Source organism: Nannobrachium achirus (genome assembly GCF_963921795.1).
Source record: "Nannobrachium achirus genome assembly, chromosome: 4".
Taxonomy (NCBI): Eukaryota; Metazoa; Chordata; class Actinopteri; order Myctophiformes; family Myctophidae; genus Nannobrachium; species Nannobrachium achirus.
This window is the reverse complement of record NC_137813.1, coordinates 18,314,639-18,340,672: the sequence shown is the minus strand read 5'-3', so window position 1 is coordinate 18,340,672 and position 26,034 is coordinate 18,314,639. Positions and strand designations below refer to the sequence as shown.

At 43.8% G+C, this 26,034-nt stretch overlaps 1 protein-coding gene across 1 annotated transcript in view; it reads left to right on the top strand.

Annotated features, from left to right (window-relative positions):
- LOC308282716 (uncharacterized protein) overlaps positions 1 to 26,034 on the top strand; it is a gene marked incomplete at both ends in the record, with an annotated part of 47,961 nt that overhangs the window by 8,717 nt on the left and 13,210 nt on the right. The window contains 28 exons of the mRNA XM_080723106.1: positions 1,049 to 1,142; positions 2,488 to 2,508; positions 4,205 to 4,297; positions 4,424 to 4,487; positions 6,009 to 6,107; positions 6,653 to 6,796; positions 7,111 to 7,206; positions 7,875 to 7,993; positions 9,695 to 9,847; positions 11,498 to 11,671; positions 12,705 to 12,872; positions 13,065 to 13,179; positions 13,864 to 14,051; positions 14,668 to 14,789; positions 15,567 to 15,636; positions 16,327 to 16,487; positions 17,564 to 17,672; positions 18,535 to 18,666; positions 18,809 to 19,015; positions 19,131 to 19,268; positions 19,764 to 19,887; positions 20,609 to 20,780; positions 21,403 to 21,615; positions 21,703 to 21,847; positions 22,608 to 22,814; positions 23,641 to 23,745; positions 23,849 to 24,001; positions 25,552 to 25,800. Of these exons, the coding sequence (XP_080579232.1) occupies positions 1,049 to 1,142; positions 2,488 to 2,508; positions 4,205 to 4,297; positions 4,424 to 4,487; positions 6,009 to 6,107; positions 6,653 to 6,796; positions 7,111 to 7,206; positions 7,875 to 7,993; positions 9,695 to 9,847; positions 11,498 to 11,671; positions 12,705 to 12,872; positions 13,065 to 13,179; positions 13,864 to 14,051; positions 14,668 to 14,789; positions 15,567 to 15,636; positions 16,327 to 16,487; positions 17,564 to 17,672; positions 18,535 to 18,666; positions 18,809 to 19,015; positions 19,131 to 19,268; positions 19,764 to 19,887; positions 20,609 to 20,780; positions 21,403 to 21,615; positions 21,703 to 21,847; positions 22,608 to 22,814; positions 23,641 to 23,745; positions 23,849 to 24,001; positions 25,552 to 25,800 (3,835 nt within the window). The remainder of the gene's footprint in view (positions 1 to 1,048; positions 1,143 to 2,487; positions 2,509 to 4,204; positions 4,298 to 4,423; positions 4,488 to 6,008; positions 6,108 to 6,652; positions 6,797 to 7,110; positions 7,207 to 7,874; positions 7,994 to 9,694; positions 9,848 to 11,497; positions 11,672 to 12,704; positions 12,873 to 13,064; positions 13,180 to 13,863; positions 14,052 to 14,667; positions 14,790 to 15,566; positions 15,637 to 16,326; positions 16,488 to 17,563; positions 17,673 to 18,534; positions 18,667 to 18,808; positions 19,016 to 19,130; positions 19,269 to 19,763; positions 19,888 to 20,608; positions 20,781 to 21,402; positions 21,616 to 21,702; positions 21,848 to 22,607; positions 22,815 to 23,640; positions 23,746 to 23,848; positions 24,002 to 25,551; positions 25,801 to 26,034) is intronic.

Below are 26,034 nucleotides of genomic sequence, written 5' to 3'. Positions count from 1 at the left end.
AAAAGGCGCTTCTAGCGCGCAGCGATTCTTGTGGGTGGTCTTTTTGTGGGGGTCCCTCCCTCGTGCCATTTCACTCCAGAAATGTAGCTAGTACATAGAACCTAGCGCGCTTTCTGGCCGTCTCAAATAAAGTTCAAGGTGGGAGGGCATTATTTTGACATCTCTGTATCGGGTGAAACTAAAACTGACTGATGGCAGTCAGCTGATTGAAAATATATTACATTTAGTCAAATGTTCGTCGGGCCATGGATGTTGGGCAGGCTATTAAAAAAAAAGGGAAAAAATTACAAAAGGGCACTTTGAGGTAAAAGGCCAGGTGCCCAAGCACCCAAAGCCCCCACAACCCCCTCTCTGCACGGCTCTGAGAGGACTCTTTTCACTAAAGCGCTGGAAGATCAGCCTGATTTGAGTGAATTATGGCTTTCACCTAGTAATTTGCGTACAGGCTGACATTTGCAACTTAAGAATAGGTGTGCTGAATCTGTTTCTGCCGAAGTAGTGTTTACTCTCGAAGCTCAGGGTCAGTGATTGATTTATTACAAAATAGAGGGGATGACATTTCCTTAACGACTTAAGCCTTAAGTCGTTAAGAAAATGTCAGCAGTATATATGTATTTGTCGATATGTAGATCTAGAACCCCATAATGTGTTGTATCGCGATGCACTGTGAGCTTGTAGATCTGCTTTGCTCGCTATTGTTGAAATATATACTGTATACTGTATGTGTGTGTTTGTGTGTGATGACGTTTTGAATAAAATTATTAAATTGTGATATTATCAAACATATCAGGCAGTCATTTTCCTAAAAAGTAATACATGTATTTAATTCAGTCTTACCAGCAGCAGGCATAAAACATAAATAATACGAATAAGGGATTGACGTATATTTTACGAGGTTCAACCTCCACTCTTCCGGCCTTTCTCGTGGTTGAATCAATCCTTCTGGTTCATGTCTCTTGTCGTACTGTAATGTCTGCTGTAAATTCTCTCTCTCCCTGAGCTATTCACCCCTCTCTACTCACCCCTCCCCTGTGGTCCCTCCACCCAGAGGAGAGTCGGGGGCCGGGAAGACAGAGAACACCAAGAAGGTCATTCAGTACCTGGCTCTGGTGGCCTCGTCACACAAGGGCAAGAAGGACCCTGTGAGTTGACACACACACACACACACACACACACACACACACACACACACACACACACACACACACACACACACACACACACACACACACACACACACACACACACACACACACACACACACACACACACACACACACACACACAATCAAACAAACACACGCCTGATGCACCAATACATTCATAGCCAAAGTCTTTCTTGAGAACCAAGCTCTGTTTTGATGTGAATAATTGTGATGTTGGATCGCAAGAAGCCAGTATTAAAGTGTTCATTCTACACAACAGGAGCCCAGTGCCCTAACAATGGTCAAGGTGAGGAGATCTGCACAGCAGAGAAACTGTATTTAACGGTGGCTGTTATGCCGGTGGTGGGCTTGGAGCTTTGCATACGACACATTCTCACTTTGAGGCAGTGGTGGAAAAGTAAAAGTATATCAACACTGCAGAAATACTCTGCAGTGCTGACTTTTACTTGATTACAAGTAAAAGTCAGCAGATCTACAAGCAAGATCTACGAGCTTGTACATTAGCTGGCCCTCAAATGGCTGAAATGTGTAGGCCTAGGGCTGAAGTGAGTAATATATGTTTTGTCGTAATAACCAGAATCTACGGGCGCCCGCTGGCCTACTGGTCCAGGCGCATACCACTTAGGCAATGCCACATAGGCAATGCCACATAGGCATGGATGCCTGGCGGCGTCACTGGTTCGATTCCCAATCCGGACGACCTTTGCCACTGTCCTATCCAATAACGGCATAAAAGCCCCAAAACAAATCTTTAAAAAAAAAATAATAATAATCTACAAAGTAACTAGCAACTAAGGTTTTCAAATAATTGTAGTGGAGTACAAGTACATATTTGCCTCTGAGATGTAGTGGAGTAGAAGTAAAAGTATTGAAAATTCATTAAAGTACAAATACCTCAAAACTGTACTTAATTACAGTACTTGAGTACATGTACTTAAGTTACTTTAAAACCACTGCTCTGAGATAGCTTTTCAGTGTTTTCGGGAGACCCCTTTTGGTGAGATTTGGCCATACCTCGTCAGTCATTTAAAGCAGTGGATGTGAGTGCTGCATACTGTACCTGATTGAAAGTCAACTGATTGAATGAATGAATGTAGTTATTAAACCATATTACGAACCACAGTAAACACAACCATGAACATAACGTAAACATGTGCAATACACCAACAGGTCCAACACCATGCACCGATGTTAAAAAGACAACAACCTCATATTTGACTTAACATCAAAACATATATTTCTTATGTTTCTTTTTAATTCAGTGTAGAGATATCAATTTGATTACTAATCCCTAGTTTATGGCGCTCTCCCTCAACTGTAGCAGGGAGGAGGTCTGGACTATGTGAGTATATCCCGAAGTTATTCACCCAAATGGACCCGTTTCCCAGTGTTGATTTTGACATCAAACTTTGGTCATAGTCTTTTGAATAAAATCTTGTTTAGTTTTTGTCATATTTTAGTCATCTGAAATGGTCTAGTTTTAGTCTAGTTTTAGTCGTAATGTCATAAGATTTTAAATCTACACTTGATTTTGTCAACAAAAATCTTGGTGCACCTTGATGGCATCATAATGCCTGATTTGCATCTGAGTTGCATGGTGAAAATATCAGATCTATAAGCACACAACGCGTCACAGCATTGTAAGCTTGTAGATCGGCTATTTTCAAACATAAAATGACTTGTCTTTTAGTTCTAGTGGATCTCTTCTCCACTAGTCCCACCCTAACTTTTTAGTCTAGTTTTTATTTGTTGACGAAATTGTCAATATATTTAGTCTTAGTTTTTGTCATCATAGCCTAGTTTTTTGTTTTTGTTTAGATGTAGTTTTCGTCAGTGAAAAAAGGTAGTCAGCGAACATTTTTAGTCATAGTTTTAGTCGACAGAATCAACACTGCCCTATCCAGAAGGGTCCATTTGGTTCAATTGTTATACACTCAGACTCACAAATGGATGCATTATCACTGAGAATGTTTCACTGTGTGGCGTGACAAGCATGTAATAGTCACCAAACAATAAAGCAACATTATTGCAACCCATATCACATCAATCACTCCAAGACTGCATGCATCTTGTATACATATTCAGCATTTTCAGACTCACTGTTATTATCAGAGCATGATTGTGCTTGAAATGTTTTGATTCAAGTACCTCTGTGTGTGTGCACGGGTTTACTTTTCTGTGCTCATACGCACGCTATCTGTTTGTGTGCCATGTGCGCATCTCTTTACAGTCTATTGATTATTGTGTGCTGAATGAGATAGATGAAAAGATAAGTCGATAGATATAATTTATATAGATAATGTGGATGGATGGATGGATGGATATATACAGAGTAGATAGACAGGGCTGTCTTAAGTACCATACTGTCTCCGACCACCACACTTTTCGTTGGAGAGTTACGACTTTCCGACTTGCAGTTTTCCGTACTCTAATTCGGGGTAATGCTTTTCAGAAGATGCGATTGACGTAATTTTCTAGTTGAACCGGACCTTTCCGACGAAAGTTCGGTGGTCGGAGACAGTATGCTAACCTATAATGCAGGGGTGCCCACACTTTTTTGACTTGAGGGCTACTTTTAAAATGACCAGCTCGACGTGATCCACCCACCCCAATAAAGATGTACCTGAGGTGGCTTTGGAATAATAGCGGCACTGGCGTTACATATAAGACAAACGTATTTGAAATGGGAAATAGTGGGGAAAAAGGTATTCACCCCATTCTGTATGGAAGTGGTATGTTCTTGGGGTTATTTGTAATGCTACTGACTCTTGAAAACAAAGCATTGCATTGGGTGGTTTGCTTACTTTAGAAGCCATGAAGGGAGCTGACAGGCCCGTTTTTATGTCAATCAATCAGTCACCTTAATTAAGTGACATGAATGTAGATGTGACAGAATTGTTTATAAATATTTTTCTTTACATTTGAATTATATATTTGTAGGGCATGTCATGTGATCTACCTGCACAGCCTTTGTGATCTACTGGTAGAGCACAATCTACCTTTTGGTCACCCCTGCTATAATGTCTTGTGGTGTATAGGGGGAGCTAGAGAAGCAGCTGCTGCAAGCCAACCCCATCCTGGAGGCCTTTGGAAATGCCAAGACCATCAAGAATGACAATTCCTCTCGATTTGTAAGTCACTTTAGGCCTACATTTTGGGGGCCTGTCTGTGCCCACCAAAGTAATTAATGACATTAACTTGTTGCTATTTAGCATTGGTTTAGTTTAGAGCATAATGGTCTGATATGATGTCCACAGGGCAAGTTCATCAAGCTCAACTTTGATGTGACAGGATTCATCGTTGGAGCCAACATCGACACCTGTATCCTCTGCTGTTCTGTCCTCACACAATATAACGTCATTGTTGGGTGGAAGCCTTGTACAGTATGTCCCTTTTTTGTTATTTTGAAAACGATTTAAAATAGTGAAAACAGCAGATCTACAAGCACACACGAGGCGTTGTGTGCTTGTACTGTAGATCTGCTGTTTTCACTAGCTTTGTGCGACAGTATTGTATGATGAAGTAGGGCTTTACTTTATGTAGATCTGCTTGTAGATCTGCTGTTTTCACTAGTATTGCGTGACAGTCTTGTATGATGAAGCAGGCTTTAGGAAGAAACGTACACATTTGAAACTTGGAGATACAAGGTTTCTGCTCGAAATTGACGATAAGAGAGAGAGAAAACAAACAAACATTTAGCTACTTAGATTGGGTAAAGAGAGATGGAAATATTCATTCAGGTTAACAGTAGGAAAAGACCACAACTCCAGTTACTCTAGTCTAGAGTCTTATGTGCTCATTAGAATTATGGTCAGTGCACAGGTTAACAGACATTTCAGTGTTAGTCCCAGACATAGCTGAAAAACACAGTGCTTCAAAATAGATTTTGGACATCTTATACTTCCGTTACTTGTCATATGTGGGTAAATTGTGTGTGTGCGCCTGGGTGACGTTAATTCTGAAAACAAAGCAAAACTAAAAATGAAAAAAATGTGGCTCCAGTCTAGACTTGACAGAAGAGAATAACATTCTCCAGGAGCTTGAAATACATACTGCACCATTATTCACAAAAGGTTGTACACTGGTAGATAGTGAATGATTCCCTTTGTTTTAGATTGTTAAATCTAAGAACATAGTGTTGTACAGGTATACTTAATGAACAGGTAGGTGTGGCCACATAAAAACATAATTTTAATACTTTCTGTACACTTTTTTGAAGAAAAGAAAATATATTGGTATCAAAATTTACTTAAAGCACCAAAGTAGAAAGTACTCATTATGCAGAAGTTTTCAAAAGTATATATAAAATGTCCAAAAATCTTTTTAAAATAGCAGATCTACAAGCTCAAAATGTGTCACATCGTGATACATTTAAGTAACCAGTAACTTAAGTTTTCAAATAAATGTAGTGGACTAAAAATACAGTATTTTTCTCTCAAATGTAATGGAGTAGAAGTAAAAGTATTGGAAATTGGAAATACTCCAGTAAAGTACAAATATACCTCAAAATTGCACTTAAGTGGGTAAATGTAGTTTTTGAGCGGTGGTCACACCGTCTCCTGTACGTGGCCGTGTGTGTGGGTATGCGTGCATGCGTGTCTGTCTGTATGTAGCCTGGGTCTGTATGTAGCCTGCAATACCTTTTCTGACCACACATGTTAAGGGAGGGGCGCTGTTGTTCAGGCCAGGCACACTCCCACACACACACGCACGCACGTGCACGGCTGCACGCGCAGCCTCCACGACCACCGCTCAGTTCACACGGGGGTGATTTTTACACCACTGGAACCCATGCATTTGAGACGAGTGGTTTTGTCTTTAACCATCTCCTGACCCGACCAGACCTGCTGGAGAAATCTCGCTGCATCCGCCAGGCCAAGATCGAGAGATCCTTCCATATCTTCTACTACATGGTGGCAGGAGCCAAAGACAAGATGCGTGGTGAGCTAATTAGTGTTGATTTTGAGTACATTTTGATTTAGTTTTAGTCTTTTAAATAAAATGTCATTTAGTTCATATTTTATTAATCTAAAATGTTTTAGTTTTTCTAGTTTAGTCGACAAAATGATTTTGTAGACAAAAATGTATTTTGGCAGGCCTTGATGCCGTCGTAATGGCTGATTTTTACACTTGGTTGCATGCTGAAATTACTTGTCTTTTAGTTATACTGGATTTCTTCTCCACTAGTCCCTCTCTAACATTTTAGTCTAGTTTTTATTTGTTGACTACATTTTCAATATATTTAGTCTTAGTCATCATCATAGCTTTTTATTTTGTTTTCATCTTTGAAAAAAGGTAGTCGACTAACATTTTTTTGTCACCAAAATCAACACTGGAACAAACGCTCTTACTGTCATCAGTGAATGGACTGATTGGCCTGATTGCATGTATGCATGTCATGTGTGTGTTTCTCTCTCTCTGTGTGTGTGTGTGTGTGTGTGCATGTGCGTGTGCGTGTGTGTGTGTGTGCACTCGCATGCGAGTAGAGGAGCTGCTCCTGGAGGATTTCAGCGGCTATCGTTTCCTGATTGACGGTCACGTGGAGGTCCCAGGCCAGGAGGACGACGAGATGTTTGTGGAGACTCTGGAGGCCATGGAGATCATGGGCTTCACCGAGGAGGAGAGACTAGGTAGGGTTCACTTCATCCAACTCCCTGACACTCCCTGAGCAATGGATCAAACTTTTACATTTGAAGGTCCATTTGGTTCCATTTGTACACTGTCAGAATTACAGACTTTTATGGGTCAATGTAGGCCCCCCTAGCTAAAGCATGTAAATAATGATGGGAATATGACATATCTTAATTTCACCAGTTTTTATGTATGGAAATGATTCAAGCAATTATGCAAAAGTAATTGTATTTCTTTCTTTCTTTCTTTCTTTCTTTCTTTCTTTCTTTCTTTCTTTCTTTCTTTCTTTCGTGTTCAAACCCCTGTATTATAGGGATGCTTAAGGTGGTCTCCTCTGTGTTGCAGTTGGGTAACATTAGGTTTGTAATGGAAAGGAACAGTGAACAAGCCAGCTTGCCTGACAATACAGGTAACATACTGTACAACATGTCAAAATGTTAATAGCACAGCTATACAACAACTATACACCACAATAACATAACTATACAATGACGCGCAATACTGCTAACATACAACACGCCATAATGCTAACAGCACAGCTAAGTTAACCAACCATAACTAACAGTCAATACAGGTGACAGTGCTGTGCTTTTTCTGGGGGTTTTCTTTGCACATTATTCTGAGCAAAATGTAGACTCATTAAATTTGAGATATCCGTTATTATTTCAATCAAGTACCACTTCCGAAGCGCTGTAGTAGTGCCTCCCTACATTCCAATAGCTTCTGCAGCGTACAATAACACAAGTAACACGCCGTAAGGGCGAGACACGTCCATCAGGTCGCGCAGCAATTCCCCCCAACACACACACATACGCACGCACGCACGCACGCACGCACGCACGCACGCACGCATGCACGCACGCACGCACACACACACACACACACACACACACACACACACACACACACACACGCACACACACAGAGACACACACACACACACACACACGCGCATACACACAGAGACACCTTTCGGTGTTTGTATGCTTATTTATATTCACCTTGTAGGTATAGCGTATCATTGAACATGAAACACAGTGATGGTTTTGTTCTCTATGTTGTCTGTCTTCTCTCCAGCGGCGCAGAAGGTGTGCCACTTGCAGGGCATCAACGTGGTGGACTTCACCCGGGCCATCCTCACCCCACGCATCAAAGTGGGCCGAGAGGTGGTGCAGAAGGCTCAGACCAAGCAGCAGGTACTGTTGGTATCAGCAGTCACAGTTTTAACCAACCAACTCTTTAACCCATTATTTTAACCACTTTAACCATTATTTTAGGCAACATTTGTGCAAGTCCTTGAATATTTTGACCCAATTCTATAAAAAAGCATGTCTATGTCTTCTTAATCCTTCTTCTAAATCAGTGTTTCTCAAACCTTTTCATGTCAAGGACGGTCCCCCAAAATTATATGTATTTGGTCCCCCATCTCAAAATATGTTGTTCAGGGACCCCCCTGAAGCAGAGATTTGAATTACAAAAGTTTGCTTTTAAAAATATATATTCAAAGATTTGCAAACATTTTCAAGATTTTTCAAAATGAACAGATCTACAAGCTCGCAGCACGACACTCGGTGCCACCTGTGAGCTTGTGTATCTGCTATTCTTCAATAGCTGAAGTATAAAATAATTCCAGGTCTTAATGGGTTAACTGCCAGAGTTAAAACATCGTCTAGCCTGTATTTCGAGTGTTTTTACTAACCTTTGAAGATCCACAGATTATTTTATATTTGTTTCCTCTGATGCGGATGTAAATAAAGGAGGTGACGCTGGAAAGACTTGTCTCTATTCTTTCCACCGAAAAAATAACATTGTATCCGCGTCTCCGCGATCATCCGTAGAAAAATACTTTTTTTTTACCAAAACCCCACTCTGGGAAAAAGATATCACAGGCTGCGGAGGTTCCGACTTGTTCAACTCTCACACAATTCATTGTGTGTAAGGCCTACACCAGACAGTTTGTGTGTGTGTAGTCATTCACTGTTCTGACAGTCTGGAGCACCCTCTCCCGCACAGCCAGCCAAAACTGTTGGCCGGCTGCGTGGCGTCGAATGGTCAGGCCGGGGACCCCCAAACTGATGGGGAGATGGAGCAGGGACCCCCTACCACCTCGTAGGGTGGGGGGGTCGCCGGGGCTACGACATATTTTTTATTTTAAACAAGTACAAGTTACAGCGAGCAGGGTGGGCCGTACCACTACCATTTCTAAACATACTACTTATTAACTGAGAACAAATGTCAATAATATCAACAATCTGTCAATTGCATAGTAATCATGTATTCAAGTTATTCAAAATGGATAGAATCATGATTTTTTTTTTACATAAATGTGGAAAATGACAAAAAACAAACAAAACAAAAACATTTTTTGAAATCTTTTTTTTTTTTTTTTTTTTCAAGCAATAATTTCGCGGACCCCCTGCAGTACCTCCGCGGACCCCCTAGGGGTCGCGGACCCCCTGTTGAAGACCCCTGTGTTAGAAGTTTGCAATAGAAAAAAGTACAGTTTCATGACAGTACAAATCACTGGTACAAGGTCAACTAAAAGGAGATCCTAGAAAGCTCTACGGCTTATTTCCACAGGAACCACACTTTAAGTATCTCATATAACATTGAAAGACAGACGGATAATCAAACTAAGTTGAAATGTGTTTAAAATAGAATTCCGGCAGTTATATTGTTAATGCACTTATTTCTCTTGCTTGAAAACTTTTGCATAGGCGGTCTCGTTTCGCGCCGGGCGCTGCCATTGTGTGGTTACAAGGGAAGCTGTGCAGATGTGGGTGCGCACAACGTCTCATTGACTGCAATGGGATTGGATTTCTCGCAAAGGTGTATTGGGATTTCTAGCCAGGTGTATTGGGATGACCCCTCTGCCTCTCCCCCATCTCTCCCTTCAGGCTGATTCCGCCGTGGAGGCTCTGGCCAAGGCCATGTATGAGCGACTGTTCCGTTGGATCCTGTTGAGGGTGAACAAGACCCTTGACAAGAGCAAGAAACAGTCCTCCTCCTTCCTGGGCATCCTGGATATCGCCGGCTTCGAGATCTTCGAGGTGAGGCCTTAAACCTGTTGCTTTCAGAATGTCACCATTATATTATGTCCGCTACGACCAAGTCACAGTGGTTGCCGTCATTTACAAGCCATCAACCCAAACACATACAGAGCCATCTAAAAGAAATATGAATATTGTGTAAAAAAGCATGCTAATGCCATAGCACCCCAAATCATCTCTGACTGGGGAAACTTCACACTGGACTTCAAGCAACCATGACTTCAGAGGGTTGACATTTCTGTTTTAATTTGAGAGGTCTCGTGTAGTATTGTAATATTTTGAGGTATGGATATTTTGATATTCACGAGCTGTATGCTATACAAATTTTAAATTAAATCGAAAAAGGTTTTGAATATTTTACTGCATTCGTAATGTATCTAGAATATATGAATTATATTACAGAAGAAAACAAACTTTTACACAATATTCAATTATTATAATTTTTTCTTTAGATGGCTCTGTATTAATCATATCCTGTATCTTGCAAGACAGTGTTCTGCAATTGCATGTCATTTATTTACCCTTGGCCACTGTTATTATTTCCATTGCATCAATTGTTCAAATTAATACACGTTTTATCAGTTGCTCACACACATCACAGCTTGTTTGGTTTGTGCTCCCCAATAGCACAGTCATCAATGACTGCAGTAACGGATGCAACTACTGTACTGTACATGACCCCACATGTCAATCATCAAGAAGCAGACATAATTTCAAGAAGCAGTGAATGTTCCACATCCCTAAGCTTGGCTTCACTTGTATCCATTGACCCTACTAAGCTATTAATCCTCTGAGCCCGGAAAGATTAAGCTATTTAGTCCACTTGAAATGCTTTTAATATGATCAGGTTTAGATTTGCTGGGAGGAGCCTCAGCTTTTAATATCCTTTATCCCTTTGGTAAATATAGACTCTCTGCACTGTTTTGGTAATGGTAAATGGTACGTTTGTATAGCACCTTTATCCAAGGCCACTTCATCTCAGAGGCACATTTGACAGCTTTAAATACTAGTTAATTTGTAGATTTTGATTACAATACATACATTAACCTGCACAATGAGTACTTTTACTTTTGGTACATTAACTAGTCAAGCTACTTCTTGATGCTCGAGGTTCCATTTGCTCATACAGAGCTTGGCAAAGCAGCATTTTCTATCAATGCTCCACTTGCGTGGAACGAGCTCCAGAAATCCTTAAAAATAAGATCTCTGCCGGCCTTAGGCAAATTCAGGACGATGGTTTCTAAGTAACACCTTTGTTTTAGAATGTAAATGTTTTAATTAATTGTTCCTAATTTCAGTTCCTTGAACTTTCTTCAGTTTCAAATATTCTGTCTTCTGATCATATTTTAATATTGATGTATGTAAAATGTATATATTATTGTTGACATTGTTGTATCTCGGCTACATTGTGAATGAGGGCTTGCCCTCAATTGTATCCCTGAGTTTAAATAAAGGTAGCAAAAAACTATATTCTGACGCCGACACCTTTACTGTTACTCTAGTGCATTTTGAACACTGTAATTTCACTCGCGACAAGTAGTATTTCTACATTGCAGTATTGATACTTTTACTTAACTAAAACATGTGAGTACTTCTTCCAATCTCTGCGCAGGATTGTATGTATAACGTGTTGTTTCTTTCTCTGCGCAGGACAACTCGTTTGAACAGCTGTGCATCAACTACACCAACGAGCGGCTGCAGCAGCTGTTCAACCACACCATGTTCATCATGGAGCAGGAGGAGTACAAGAGGGAGGGCATCGAGTGGAACTTCATCGACTTTGGCCTCGACCTGGAGCCCTGCATCGAGCTCATCGAGAGCAAGGTTAGTACCTGGAGCCCTGCATCGAGCTCATCGAGAGCAAGGTTAGTACTAATATTACAGTTCATTCAATCTATAACCAAACAACACTAGATGTAAAGAAAAATTAAAATATACACACAGCTTTACAAAATAAAGAAAATACCAGAATACCAGAACGCTCATCCCAAAACCTCACCTCAGCGTCTCTCCGGCGGAATGGTAGAACGGTGTCTGCCTGGTATTCCTAAACGTAACCTCTGCAAACTATGCCTAAATGGGTAAACCTAACCTTCTTCCTAACCTTAACCTCAGTAAAACGGTGCCAAAACATATTAACCCTATTTCCCGGGGCGCCCGCTGGCCTACTGGTCTAGGCGCATACCACATACTGTAGGCATTGCCACATAGGCATTGATGCCTGACAGAGTCGCTGGTTCAATTCCCGATCCGGACGACCTTTGCCGCATGTCTCTCCCCATGTCTCCCCCCATTTCCTGTCAGTCTACTGTCCTATCCAATAAAGGCATAAAAGCCCAAAAACAAATATTAAAAAAAAAGAACCTAACCCTATTCCTAATCTTAACCCCAGTAAAACTATGCCTAAGCCTAAACATATTTCTAACCTCTCCTCAGTAAAACAAATACAACAATACAAGCACCGCCCCACCGAGCGGTTGGCGTGAGGTCAGGGAAAAACATTAGGGCGAGCGAGTGTTTTAAGGCGAGCATTCCAGTTACCAAGAGAAGGTAACTGACTGAAATGGAATTGTGTGGTTACAAAGCGAACTAAAACAAACTAAAATCGTAAGTAAATATCCTTAGTTTTTGTCTTTATCAATTTGTTTAATATGTACACTAGTAGTATTACAATAGTATTTTGGAGGCATACTGTATGAAATCTTCCATCTGGCACAATAATGTTATAACTTTTTCGAGGATAAGCCCCTTGAGATGCAGCATCTCACTTTCAAGGGAGTCCTCTGCCCATGAAATTGAACTGTTTGATTTGGTTTGATTTTTCATTACAATTGCCTCCTCTGCTCTGTCCTCACAGAAAGACCCTCCAGGCATCCTGGCGCTGCTGGACGAGGAGTGCTGGTTCCCCAAGGCCTCGGACCTGTCCTTTGTGGAGAAGCTGGTGAACACACACAACGGCCACGTCAAGTTCAACAAGCCCAAGCAGATGAAGCTCATGTTCTCTGTGTTGCACTACGCCGGCACGGTGAGGAGCCAAACACCACACAATGTAGAGCGTATAGGGATGGGACCATAATTGTTATTGTTGTTTATCGTGTGACAGAGTTAAAGAGGAACGCTACACGCTAAAGTGTTATTGTACTGCTGAGTGAGTTTCCTTGTTCCTCAAGGTGGACTACAACATGGATGTAAAGTGTTATTGTTGTTGTTCCTCAAGGTGGACTACAACGCAGCCGATTGGTTGACCAAGAACATGGATCCTCTGAACGACAACGTGACAGCTCTGCTCCAGAGCTCCTCCAGCACCTTCATCCAGGACCTGTGGAAGGATGGTCAGTCTACTGTAGGACATACTGTAGGACATACTGTAGGACCTGTGGAAGGACGGTCAGTCTACTGTAGGACATACTGTAGGACCTGTGGAAGGATGGTCAGTCCACATACTATAGAACAGTGTTTCTCAAACTTAAACATTTCAAGTTTACCCCTTAACGGGTTCATTTGGTTCCATTTGTACACTGTCAGAGTTACAGATTGTATGGGTCAATTTATACCCATTTATACCTATTAAGGCACTTCAGTAAGGTACTCACTTTTGTGAGATACTGTATTTGTATTAAGCTGTTGGTGGAATGCACACTGGAATGTTGTTTTGTTGGTTATACGTACAGTATGTATTTGATGTGTCTGATAATCCCATGTGGGATGGGTCAAATATTGTCCAGACACGAAAATAAAATAAAATTCATTCATTCATATACCCAGTCAAGTCATACCATGTTCGGTTGCACTCGGGTGATGCACTCTGAAAATAGCAGATCTACAAGCTCCCAACTCACCGCAGCGTGACGCGTTGTGAGCTTCTGGCTATTTTCAGCACGCAACCAAGTGGAAATACATTTTAATCGTCAAAATCAACTGTAGATTTGGTCGACTAAAAATTAAATAAATAAACTAGACTAAAACTCAAAATGTGCCGTCAAAATCCACACTGAGTTGCGTCTGTGTGTTCCCAGCGGACCAAGTGGTGGGTCTGGACACCATGGCCAAGATGAAGGAGAGCTCGGGCTCGTCCCGGTCCAAGAAGGGCATGTTCCGCACGGTGGGTCAGCTCTACAAGGAGTCCCTGGGCAAGCTGATGACCACCCTGCACAACACCCAGCCCAACTTCGTCCGCTGCATCATCCCCAACCACGAGAAGAGGGTGAGAGAGACTGATGATATGGAAAGATTCAAATATTCATATCTATAGAGGGTATGCATGTGACATCACCATCATACCCGGAAGTTATGCGGGAACGCCTACTCAGTGGCAAAAAACGACTTTCTGGCCTCGACAGCCCATACAGCCAAAGGGTACGTTCAGATATCTGGCTCGCAAGGCGGCGTAACGCGCCTGCCTATTTAATGTAGCAGCATTACTCCCTTACCTTTGAACCTTCACACTTGAGCAGCTAATGTGAGTGTCAAAAGTTACGTACTTCCAGCGTTTAGGTCTGTCCCATTGGTTAGTGAATTTCTCTACCGGGTTCTCACCCGGTAGAGAACAATGAACCTGTATTCAACCCTTAAGCTTGTGACCCCGCAACGGCATAATGCATCTTCGATCAGAGACCTAAACGCCTCTTCCGGGTTATTCTCTTTACATGGGAGTGGGGTCAATGCAGAAAAACAGAAACAGAAAAGTCCTATCTGATTGCATTAAACGACGTTAATGCTATGTTAAACTCTCTTTGCCACTCGATTTGCCATTCACTTTATGCCTGGGCATACCCTCTATAATCATATCATAAAGCTGTCCATGCTCTTGCTGGTTACAGGCAGGCAAGATGGACGCCCACCTGGTCCTGGACCAGCTCAGGTGTAACGGCGTGCTGGAGGGCATCCGCATCTGCAGACAGGGTTTCCCCAACCGCATCATCTTCCAGGAGTTCAGGCAGAGGTCAGGGAGCTGTGTGTGCGTGTGTGTGCGTGTGTGTGCGTGTGTGTGTGTGTGTGTGTGTGTGTGTGTGTGTGTGTGTGTGTGTGTGTGTGTGTGCGCGCGTGTGTGCGCACGTGCATGTGAGTGCGTGTCTGCAAACCTTATCCAAAGTGCAGTGGTTTTGCTGGCCGAAAAGGACAGATCTACAAACTAACAACACATTTTAATCTGTTCCAGTGGTGTGAAGTACCTAAGTACTGTAACATAACATTTTGATGTTTGTGTACTTTACGTGAGTATTTTCCAATACTTTTACTCTCAGAGGAAAATATTTCACTACTACTACAATTATTTGAAATTGAAAACTTTAGTTACTATAGTTACTTTGTAGATTTAGATTATTATTACAAAGCATACATTAATGGCTTCTATACATTTCGATCAATTGAAAATAGCCAAGCTCACAATGCGACGCTTTGTGAGCTTCTAGATATCATATTTTCAAAAGATTTTTATAAATTTAAAAATGTGAAATGGGACATTCTGCCTTTTGTACTTTTACTGTACTTTTTTTTACTGTACTTTTTTTTACTCTACATTTTGACTGGACTTTTACTTGTAATGTAACATTGCAGTATTTATACTTTTAAGTAAGTGAAAAATGTGAGTATGTTTTCCACCACTGATCTGTTATTTTTGGCTAAGGACCACCTTGGCGTGACTATAACTTGAGCTCCAACTTGTAGCCTGTGTTTGGAGACCAACAACAGCTTCTTGTTCTTGTCCCCGGGGTTGCAGGTATGAGATCCTGGCTGCCAGCGCCATCCCCAAGGGCTTCATGGACGGCAAGCAGGCCTGCTCTCTCATGGTGAGTTCAATGGACCATTTCATCGGACTAAAACTACGAAAAGCATTCATCGACTACCTTTTTTTCACTGAAGAAAGCTAAATAACGATGTTTGCTTGCACTCTGAAAATAGCCGATCTAAAAGCTCACAATGCGCAAATAAATACATTGTGCGTTAGTCCAATCATATCATCACTGTCGGGCAGAAACCTCGTATTGATCTCCAAGACTCGTGCAAGACTAGTGAAAATAGCCGATCTACAAGCACACAACGCCACAAAACGAACAGTTTTGGACATATGAGGTTTCCACCCGACGATATGCATTTTTGTCAACAATAGAACGTGAATCCACCTCTCCTGTGCAGGCACGTGCACACATAGACATCAAAAGGGGCTTGAGCCCGTGCCCTTTTATCCGCCTGTAAAAAAGTGCCCTCTCCAGACCATGAATGAAGTTTTTACTCTGGTGAAAGAAATGCAAATGCCCTCTTTCCAAGAGAATTGCCTTGTCCAAACTCTCTTGAACTTGAATGCAGCATCTTATGTTGAAAGAATTGCCCTCTCTGTGTAGAAATCCATGCCGTTAAGCCACATCTCCAGTATTATACGCGTTTTGAGTTTGGAGGTCTGCTATTTTCAATATTTTCACCAAAAGGCCCCTGCCTCTCTAACATTCTCTGCACGTCCCTGCTCCTGTGGTCTCCTGCAGGTGCAGCATCTGGAGCTGGACCCCAACCTGTACCGCATCGGTCAGAGTAAGATGTTCTTCAGGACGGGGGTTCTGGCCCAGCTGGAGGAGGAGAGAGACCTGAAGCTCACCGTGGTCATCATCGCCTTCCAGGCCCAGAGCAGGGGCTTCCTGGGCCGCAAGTAACACGCTCCACACACGCACACATACACACATGCATGCCATGTGCTGTTCCATTGTAACAGCACTATAGGGATGGGACGATATTAAAATGTCATGTTTATTGATTATTGTGACCAAAATAATATCGATTAACAATATCATCGCGATAATAAAAATATCCCCAACATCCATTATTCCGGGGCGTAACGTTAGAATAGCAGATCTACAAGAGTTTGGACGCGTTTGGAGCTTGTAGATCGGCTATTTTTGGCAATGCGATTTGGTAGAGACTAGTGAAAAAAAAAAGACTGTATCAAGTATGTTATTTACAGGTCAATTTTACCAATTATAGAGGGTTTAAGTGGTACCACATTTGCAGCTTGGCAAATAAAAGGTGAATTGCTCCCAGTGCATGACGGAGGATAATTTCACGATGAATTAAATCTCCACTATACGATTTTTGTGAGTGTATTTTTTATCACGATAAACGCTAATAGCGATTATCGTCCCATACCTAAAGAGTAGCCTCGTGTTGCCAGACTCATCCACACTCATCCTCATCCACCCCCCACGCAGTGTGAATGATCTGGCAACGCAAGGCTACCTAAACAGCACATACCCAACATGGCATCCTCGCTGATTTCTTTCGATCGCTCGAAACAAACATACACCACCAATAGGCAACCCTGGGCAAAATATGACTTCCGGTTGGTTCTAGCGGAAGTGGCGGTAGTGCTGCGTTTAACGGAAGTTAGGTCTTGCGGTGCGGGTCTGTTTACATTCCACAGCAAAACAAATACAAATAGATTGGTCCAAATCAATGTTTTTGTTTGTATATTTTTTATTGCGAGCGCAACCGATGGAGCGGGAGAAGTAGAACAGATTTTTTTCAGCTGGGAATACGTTTGCAGGGACACTGCACTGTGAAAAAAAATACAACTTCCGGGAAAGTTCAGCCCCACCTCCTAGAACTCTCTCTGCTTCATATCTTGACCAGGCTTTTCTCTTTGCAGATGTAAGCCTGGCTACACGTGGCTACCAATAGCCTGCTATGTGTGATGCCGATTCCTCTTTGTGTGTGTGTGTGTGTGGTCAGAGCGTTCAGTAAGCGCCAGCAGCAGCTGACCGCCATGAAGGTTCTCCAGAGGAACTGTGCCTGCTGGCTGGTACTGAAGAACTGGCAGTGGTGGAGGCTCTTTACCAAGGTGTGCACGGCACGCTAGCCCTGACCTCCATGAGTCCAATAGTTGACTGATCGAGGGAGTCTGATTCAACTACCAATTTGTTGTATTAATTAACTAATAGTTTGCCATGTATCATGATTTACTGGACGAAACCAAGCACCTATATGTTAAATCAGACATTAAAGGAGAAATCCAGACCAAAACATGACCTCCCCTGAATGTGCATGTTTTTATAAATGTTCCTTCCTGGTTTGGTGGATTTCTGTCATAATTGCCCCTGTTCTGATATCTCTTGTACGACTCTTCCAAAATTGGCCACTCCAAAGTTCGTTTTTTCTTTATGAATCGTCTATTTATAGTTCCAAGAGATGCAGCAACGTACTGTTAGCGTCTCGCGAGATTTCCGGTTACTACGGTTTTAGCGTAACTTCTGTAGCGCAAAGAAGTCTTTGTTCTGGAGTTATTACAGCCATTATATACACAACAAGGCATCGTGGTATAAATAAAATAAAAATTGCAGCAAAAGAATATAATCTAGTTAGTCTGTTGATCGCTAGGATCCAGTAGTATGAATGAGAAGATAACGTACGCTTCTAGCGTAGTAAGCTTCTAGCGTAGTAAGCTTCTAGAATAGTCTAGCTATGTACGTAGCTACGTTGGGCCCACAGCCCAAATGGAATGATCTGAATGATTATTACCAGTCTGCCTATATTTGACAACCAGTGAACTAGTTGACTACCAGTCGACAATAGACAACATTCAGCCAATCAGATTCGACTATATAAATGTTTAGTCGGGGACAGGCCTAACACATGATTTACAACCCAGTTGGGTGACCCTTCAAGTTCACACTGATTGGCTGCATGATGCGTCCATCATCCAGGTGAAGCCACTGCTGCAGGTGACCAGACAGGATGAGGAAATGGGTCAGAAGGACGAGGAGCTGAAGTCAGCCAAGGAAGAGGCGGCGAAAACGGCGACTCAACTGCAGGAAATCACCCAGAAACACACACAGGTGAAATCAAGGCCTAATTTGTACTCTGTTGTAGCAAAGATAACTAATCTACAATGTGTGCGATGCATTGTTAGCATGTAGACAGTGGTGGAAAAGGTACTCACATTTAAGTGATACCCTGTCTCCCTCCCTGTGTGTGCAGCTGACTGAGGAGCGTGCCAAGCTGGAGCGTGCGCTCCAGGCGGAGACGGAGGCGTGCGCGGAGGCGGAGGAGATGCGGCTGCAGCTGGAGACCAGGAAGCAGCAGCTGGAGGAGGTGCTGCACGAGATGGAGGCGCGGCTGGAGGAGGAGGAGGAGAGGAGCAACGCCCTGCAGCGCCAGAGGAAGGAGCTGGAGGAGCACCTGCAGGTGAGAGCCAGCGCACGCACGTATCCTCACTGTCAGGTGGAAACCTTGTACAGTATGTCCAAAACCGTTTGTTTTGTATTAATCGTTTAAAAAAGTCCATTAACTCATTCTCCAGGACATGGAGGCCCACCTGGCTGAGGAAGAGGATGCTCACCAGAAGCTCCACTTGGAGAAGGTTGCCATGGAGGCCAGGATGAAGACCCTGGACGAGGACGTGCTGATGATGGAGGACCTCAACAATAAACTGCTCAAGGTGTGTGCGTGCGTGCGTGTCTGTGTGCGTGTCTGTGTGCTTGCATGTGAGAAATTGTACATAATTGTGCATACAGTACATTTATTTTAGTTTTCATTGTATTGTTCTGTCTGTATTCGTACACGGGGTCCTGCAATGATGAAACTTCCACCACAAGACTAGAGCACACCTGCTTAGAAATAGTTCACCTTCAGGCAGTACCACCACTTATCAACCAGCAGGTGTCCTACCAGACCACAGGATCTGCATTTCTCAGTACCACCTCAGACTAGTCCAAATAACTGTTGATTCACTAAAGCAACAGTAACAGATAGAGTGTAGCATAAAAAAGTAGATACAAAATAACACGTAATGTGTGTGTGCGCGTGTGTGTGTGTGTGTGTGCGCGCGCGTGTGTGTGTGCGTGTGCGTGTGCGTGTGCGTGTGCGTGTGCGTGTGCGTGTGTGTGTGTGTGTGTGTGTGTGTGTGTGTGTACATGTGTGCATGTGAGAGCAGGAGAAGAAGCTCCTGGAGGAGAGGTCGGCGGACCTGAGCTGCAACCTGGCGGAGGAGGAGGAGAGATCCAAGAACCTGACCAAGCTCAAGGCCAAGCACGAGTCCATGATCTCCGACCTGGAGAGTCAGTCTACCTTACTATATTTACCACCCTGTTTACCCACTGCTGCATGCATGGCACAATGAGCTTGTTGGGTCAGCAATGAGGTTACAGTAATGAGGGGCCATCGCCATGCTGGCTTTTGGTGGACATTTTGAACAAAATAAGAACCAAGCTACGGTGGCTAAAACTTTATGTTGAACATTTCTGTCAACAAATAAAAACTGGACCAAAATGTTAAGGAGGGACTAGTGCAGGAGAGATCCAGTAGAACTACAAGACAAGTCATTTTATGTTTGGTTGCGCTCTGGTGTTTCGGTCAGAAAATAGCAGATCTGGAAGCTCACAACGCGTTGCAAGCTTGTAGATCGGCTATTTTCAGCATGCAACTAAGTGTAAAATCAGGCATTACGACGCTATCAAGGCCCGCCAAAATACCTTTGTTGTAGGTCTGTAACTCTGAGAGGGTTCAAAATGGAACCAAATGAAAAGATGTATGGTGGTGCTTCCAAATAAAACGTTTGAGAACTACCAGTACCAATGGACTCATAATGTGCCATAGTGTTGTGGTAAACCAGTGTCATACATTCTTTAAAAAAAACCTGGAGACTTGACATTCAGTAATTGGGTATAATGATCAAAACTAGAACGCTATAATGGTGTGTGTAAAACGGAAACTCTAAAGTTTGCCAAGTTTGCCAAGTCTTTGACACAGACATATTCCCTGGTCTCTCTGTGTTTCTAGTTCGTCTGAAGAAAGAGGAGAAGGGCCGGCAGGACATGGAGAAGGCCAGGAAGAAGCTTGACGGAGAGCTGGCCGACCTACAGGAGCGGCAGGCCGACCTGCAGGACCAGCTGGCGGCGCTCAGAGCCCAGCTGGCTGCTAAGGAGCAGGAGCTTCAAGACACTCAGGGCCGGTAGGCGGAAAAACCACACCTCTTGATTGTCCTTTAACCACTTCAGGCCTATACAATACTCCTTCGGAAAACCTTCCGATTCGGAAAAGGTTGGGCCGTCCTTCCGAAGCTCAGAAGGGCAGTCAATTTGTAATTATATCACATCCCTTTCCGAAGAAATGTTTGGGCGTGTCGGAAGGATGTAATTTTTTTATTTAATTAGTTTATGAAATAAACTCCCCCGTACCCGTGAGTGAAACAGGACTACAAATCCCCAAAATTCTCTGCTGTGTCCGCCTCCATTTAAATGGATTTATAAAAGTCTATTTATCTCAGATTCTTTTCCCAGATGCGTATTTGGTCGAAAAAAAAGTATTTCTATGGACCCTAACTATAAAGAACTAATGATCGCGGATCTAATGTTATTTGAGTCTTTTCAACATCACCTGCTTTGTTTACATCCGTGTCGGAAAGAAAAATCCATGGATCCTCAACTGTTACTCGAAAATACTCGAAATCACTGGCAAGGGAAGGCTATGTTATTAGGCTATGTTTTTAACTCTGGCAGTTAACGAGTTAATGGACTATAAGTGCAGCAGCAGGTAGATATAGCCTCTATCTCTCTTTCTATCGCCCCCTTCAGGCTGGAGGAGGAGAGTGTCCAGCGAGCAGCGCTGCTGAAGCGGCTCAGGGAGCTGGAGTCACTGCTCAACGAGCTCCAGGAGGACGTGGAGGAGGAGCGGGCGGCGCGCGGGAAGGTGGAGGCGGCGCGCCGAGACCTGGAGGAGGAGCTCAACCACCTCCGCACCGAGCTGGAGGACAGCCTGGACCACACGGCCGCACAGCAGGATCTACGGTACGGTCACCCAGTTGAGCAGCAACGCTTATTGTAAGTCGCTTTGGATTAAAAGCGTCTGCTAAATGCCTAAATTGTAAATTGTAGGGCCAAGCGTGAGCAGGAGGTGTCCATACTGAAGAAAGCCATGGAGGAGCAGAGCAGAGGTCATGATGCTCAGCTCCATGACCTCAGACACAAACACAGCCAGGCTGTGGAAGAGCTCTCGGAGCAGCTGGAGCAGGCCAAGAAGGTGGGTTACACACACACACGCACGCACGCACGCACGCACGCACGCACGCACGCACGCACGCACGCACGCACGCACGCACGCACGCACGCACGCACGCACGCACGCATACTGTACATGCGCTTGTGTGCAAACATACGTTTACATTGTCAAAGCATGGGTCAAAATGTAATGAAAACAGTGGAAAATACGGATCGTATATATACATTTCGAGGGGGTACAGCATTAGTGTAAACCGGACTTTGTCACATTGTGTCTTTACAGTATATGCATGTTACTGTATATATACAGGGTCTAAAGCTTTTGGGAACAAATAGCAGCAATAATTTCTTCGCAATATTATTTAAATAGTAATGTACTGTAACTAGAAGTTTGCCGGGCTCATTCTAGGCTCGCACCCTGTGAGTGCTCGCAGCCGATCCAAGCACTTGGTAAACTTGACTCTAGCCTAGGTGTGCTCTTTTCCCTCTAGTCTATCTCTTCTAAAGCCCTCCTTAGTATGGGAATATTATATATATAGGACGTAGGTAGGCCCTACGTCCTACCTACGTCCTATATATAAGATAGCAATACATGAGACTACTGTAATGGAAACTTTATCCACTCCTCCCTCTGCCTGTCTGTCTGTCTATCCATCTGTCTTGTCCATCTATCTGCCCGCCTGTCCATCTGTCCGTCTGTCTGTCTGTCTGTCTGTCTGTCTGTCTGTCTGTCTGTCTGTCTGTCTGTCTGTCTGTCTGTCTGTCTGTCTGTCTGTGTGCAGTTGAGGGCCAGTCTGGAGAAGGCCAAGCAGGCGGTGGAGAAGCAGGCGTCAGAGCTGAGCACTGAGCTGCGCTCGCTGAGCAGCTCCAAACAGGAGCTGGAGCACAAGAGGAAGAGAGCAGACGGCCAGCTGGCCGACCTGCAGCAAAGCTTCAGCGACAGCGAGAGGCAGAGGACCGAGCTGGGAGAGCGCCTCACCAAGATCACCGTGAGTCCTCCTCAATAGGGATGGGGCCATAATCGCTATTATCGTTTATCATGATAAAAAAAACACAAGATTTACATTCATGGTGAAATCGTCCTCCGTCATGCACTGGGATCAATTCTCCTTTTATTTGCAGAGCTGCATATCCGGTACCATTTAAAGTAAACCCTCTATAATTGGTAAAACGGACCTGGAAATATCGTACTTGATACAGTCTTTTTTTTTCACTCTCTACCAAATCTCTTTCCCAAAAAATAGCCGATCTACAAGCTCACAATGCGTTGAGCTTTGCGAGGCGTTGTGAGCTTTGCGACGCGTTGTGAGCTTGTAGTTCTGCTATTTTTTGGGCAAATGTTCCGCCCCAGGAACATAGATTTTGGGGATATTTTGATTATAGCGATAATATGTGATATGATGAATCGTCCCATCCCTAGTCCTCAACACTACACACACTATCAACCTATTTAGGAGTTACAGACTTTTCTAAAGGTCTTTAATTGCGACCGTAGGGAGAAGTTACAGTAGTATCAAAACCTACGCCTCATGTCAGTCAGTGAGTCAGTCAGTCACGCCTCATGTCACGCTCCTCTATGGCGAGGTTGCTTCTCGCCCTTAGGGCGTCTTACTAGTTTGGTTCCATTTGTTTCGTCTTGCCGAGTGTGTCGAGTTCCATTCTATTGAAATTCATGTCTGTCTTTCTCTCCTTTGCACCTCTTTTTCTGTGTTTGTCTGTCTCTCAATCCTTTTTCTTTATCTCTCTCTCTCTCTCTCTCTCTCTCTCTCTCTCTCTCTCTCTCTCTCTATCTCTCTCTCTCTCTCTCTCTCTCAGTTGGAGTTGGACAATGCTACAGGACTGTTGAACGAGGCAGAGGGGAAGAACAGCAAGCTGAGTAAAGACGTCTCCAGCCTGAGCTCTCAGCTACACGATGCACAGGTGAGGAACACCTACAATTCATCATGTAATAACATGTTACTGTTGACCTAGAGACTCAGAAAAGCTGGGTTTTCTCCCTCCCTCCTCCCTCTCCCCCTCCCAGGAGCTGGCGTCAGAGGAGACGCGTCAGAAGCTACACCTGCAGGGCCGCCTGCGGCAGGCGGAGGAGGAGCGGAGCAGCCTGGTGGAGCAGCTGGAGGAGGAGACGGAGGCCAAGTGGGCGGTGGACAAGCAGCTCTCCAGCCTCCACCTGCAGGTCAGCACTGGGCACTGGTGTTTTACAGCAGCGGTTCCCAAAGCTTTTTAGCTGGTGACCAGGGGTGGACTGGGCATCTGGCATACTGGGTATATGCCCGGTGGGCTGATAATACAACTGGGCCAGTGGGCCAAAAAAATATATATATATATATTTTATTGATTGATTGATTGAAGAATTTATTAGAAGTTTGCAATAGAAAAAAGTACAGTTTCATGACAGTACAAATCACTGGTACAAGGTCAACTAAAAGGAGATCCTAGAAAGCCGAGGCTTATTTCCACAGGAACCACACTTTAAGTATCTCATATAACATTGAAAGACAGACGGATAGAACATAGTACTTTATCTAGGATAATATCAGTTTCAAAAGCATAACATCAAATACAAAAGGCAGAATACAAAGAAAAAGGGGGGGGGGGAGCATGGGGGCTTAGTCTATTTACAAGTCACGGGTAGCTGCTGTCTGAAGGTGACTTTTCATACCAATTTTGAAGGAGGCTAGGGATTTGCTCTCCTTTAGGGCTTGTGGAAGGGCGTTCCACATGTTGATGGTATAGCAGGAGAACGAGTTAGCGCCTTGTTTAGTGTTAAATCTACGCTGATGATGATTAGTGGAGCTGCCTCTGGTGTTATGATCGTGAACATCCTTGACCTTTAAGAAGTAGTTTGTCAGGTACATGGGAATCTTGGAGGTGTAGTGTATCTTGTACACCAGGCCCATTGCAAGATGCTGTACTCTGTCAGCTACTTTGAGCCACCCCACGCTTTCGTGGTGATGCTCGGTAAGGTGGGTCAGAGGAGGGAGACCAAGCACAACCCTAATTAGTTTGTTTTGGGCTGTTTGGAGCTTTAGCTTTAAGGCAGCTGGGGCGTCGCGATACCAGACAAGGACTCCGTAATCAATGAGGGGCCCAATAAGAGCACCTCCTAGTGTCTTTCGGGATTTAATATTGATCAGTGGGGCAACTCTTTGCAAGAAGCGAATTCGTTGATTGACTTTATTGATTACCTTGGTGGTCATTTTTTCACTGGATAGGTTAGCCTCCAGGATGCAACCCAGGTAGCAGATGTGGTTTTTTCTTTCTATCACAGTGTCACCTACTTTAATTGTGAAGTTCTCAACTAGGCTAAGTTTCTGACTAGATCCAAAGAGGATACATTCAGTTTTGCCTAGGTGAATTGAGAATTTTAGGATAATTACAGTAATCTTTAGGCTGGGCGTCCACTAAGTGGAGAGGGCCAATCCTTCTGTAGCACAGGCCCACAGAGAGACATTGCATGATTGGCCCACTGACTTGCCTATCATCTGAATACCAGCCTAGTAGCCCAATCACAGGATACAAGCCCCCCCCCAAACGTGTCCCTGCCTCGACATGTTGTGGGCTTGTAGATCTTCTATGTTCGGTTTGCGCCGGTTGTGGTGGGCCGGTCTGCGCCATGTTGCCATTGCCGAATTTGTGTACCAGTCCGATAATAACGATTATCGTCCCATCTCTAATCGCGTCATGACATTTTCATATCGTCCCGTCCCCTACACATACCCCCAGCTGTCCGACTCCAAGAAGAAGCTGGAGGAGCTGTCCGGGGCGGTGGAGCTGCTGGAGGAGGGGAAGAGGCGTCTGCAGCGCGACCTAGAGGCGGCCAGCAGCGACTGCGAGGAGAAGGCCTCGGCCTGCGACAAACTGGAGAAGAGTAAGAACCGTATGCAGCAGGACCTGGACGACGTCCTCATGGACCTGGACGGACACAGACAGCTGGTCTCCAACCTGGAGAAGAAGCAGAGGAAGTTTGACCAGGTCAGTTTATAATAGCAGTGGTTTTTAAACCTTTTTTTCACATCAAGGTCCATTATTTGTTCGGCATTTGAGCCACGGGCCTCCGTTTGATGATATTTTGCCTCTCGACCGGCCCAAAGCGTAGAATATGCTGTTGTCGTTGGACACGATTTTGTCCACAATTCCCTGCTGTATTGATGTTGTACCATAGGACTGATAACGGGTCAATCAAAAATAACATTTCTTCTAGCTACA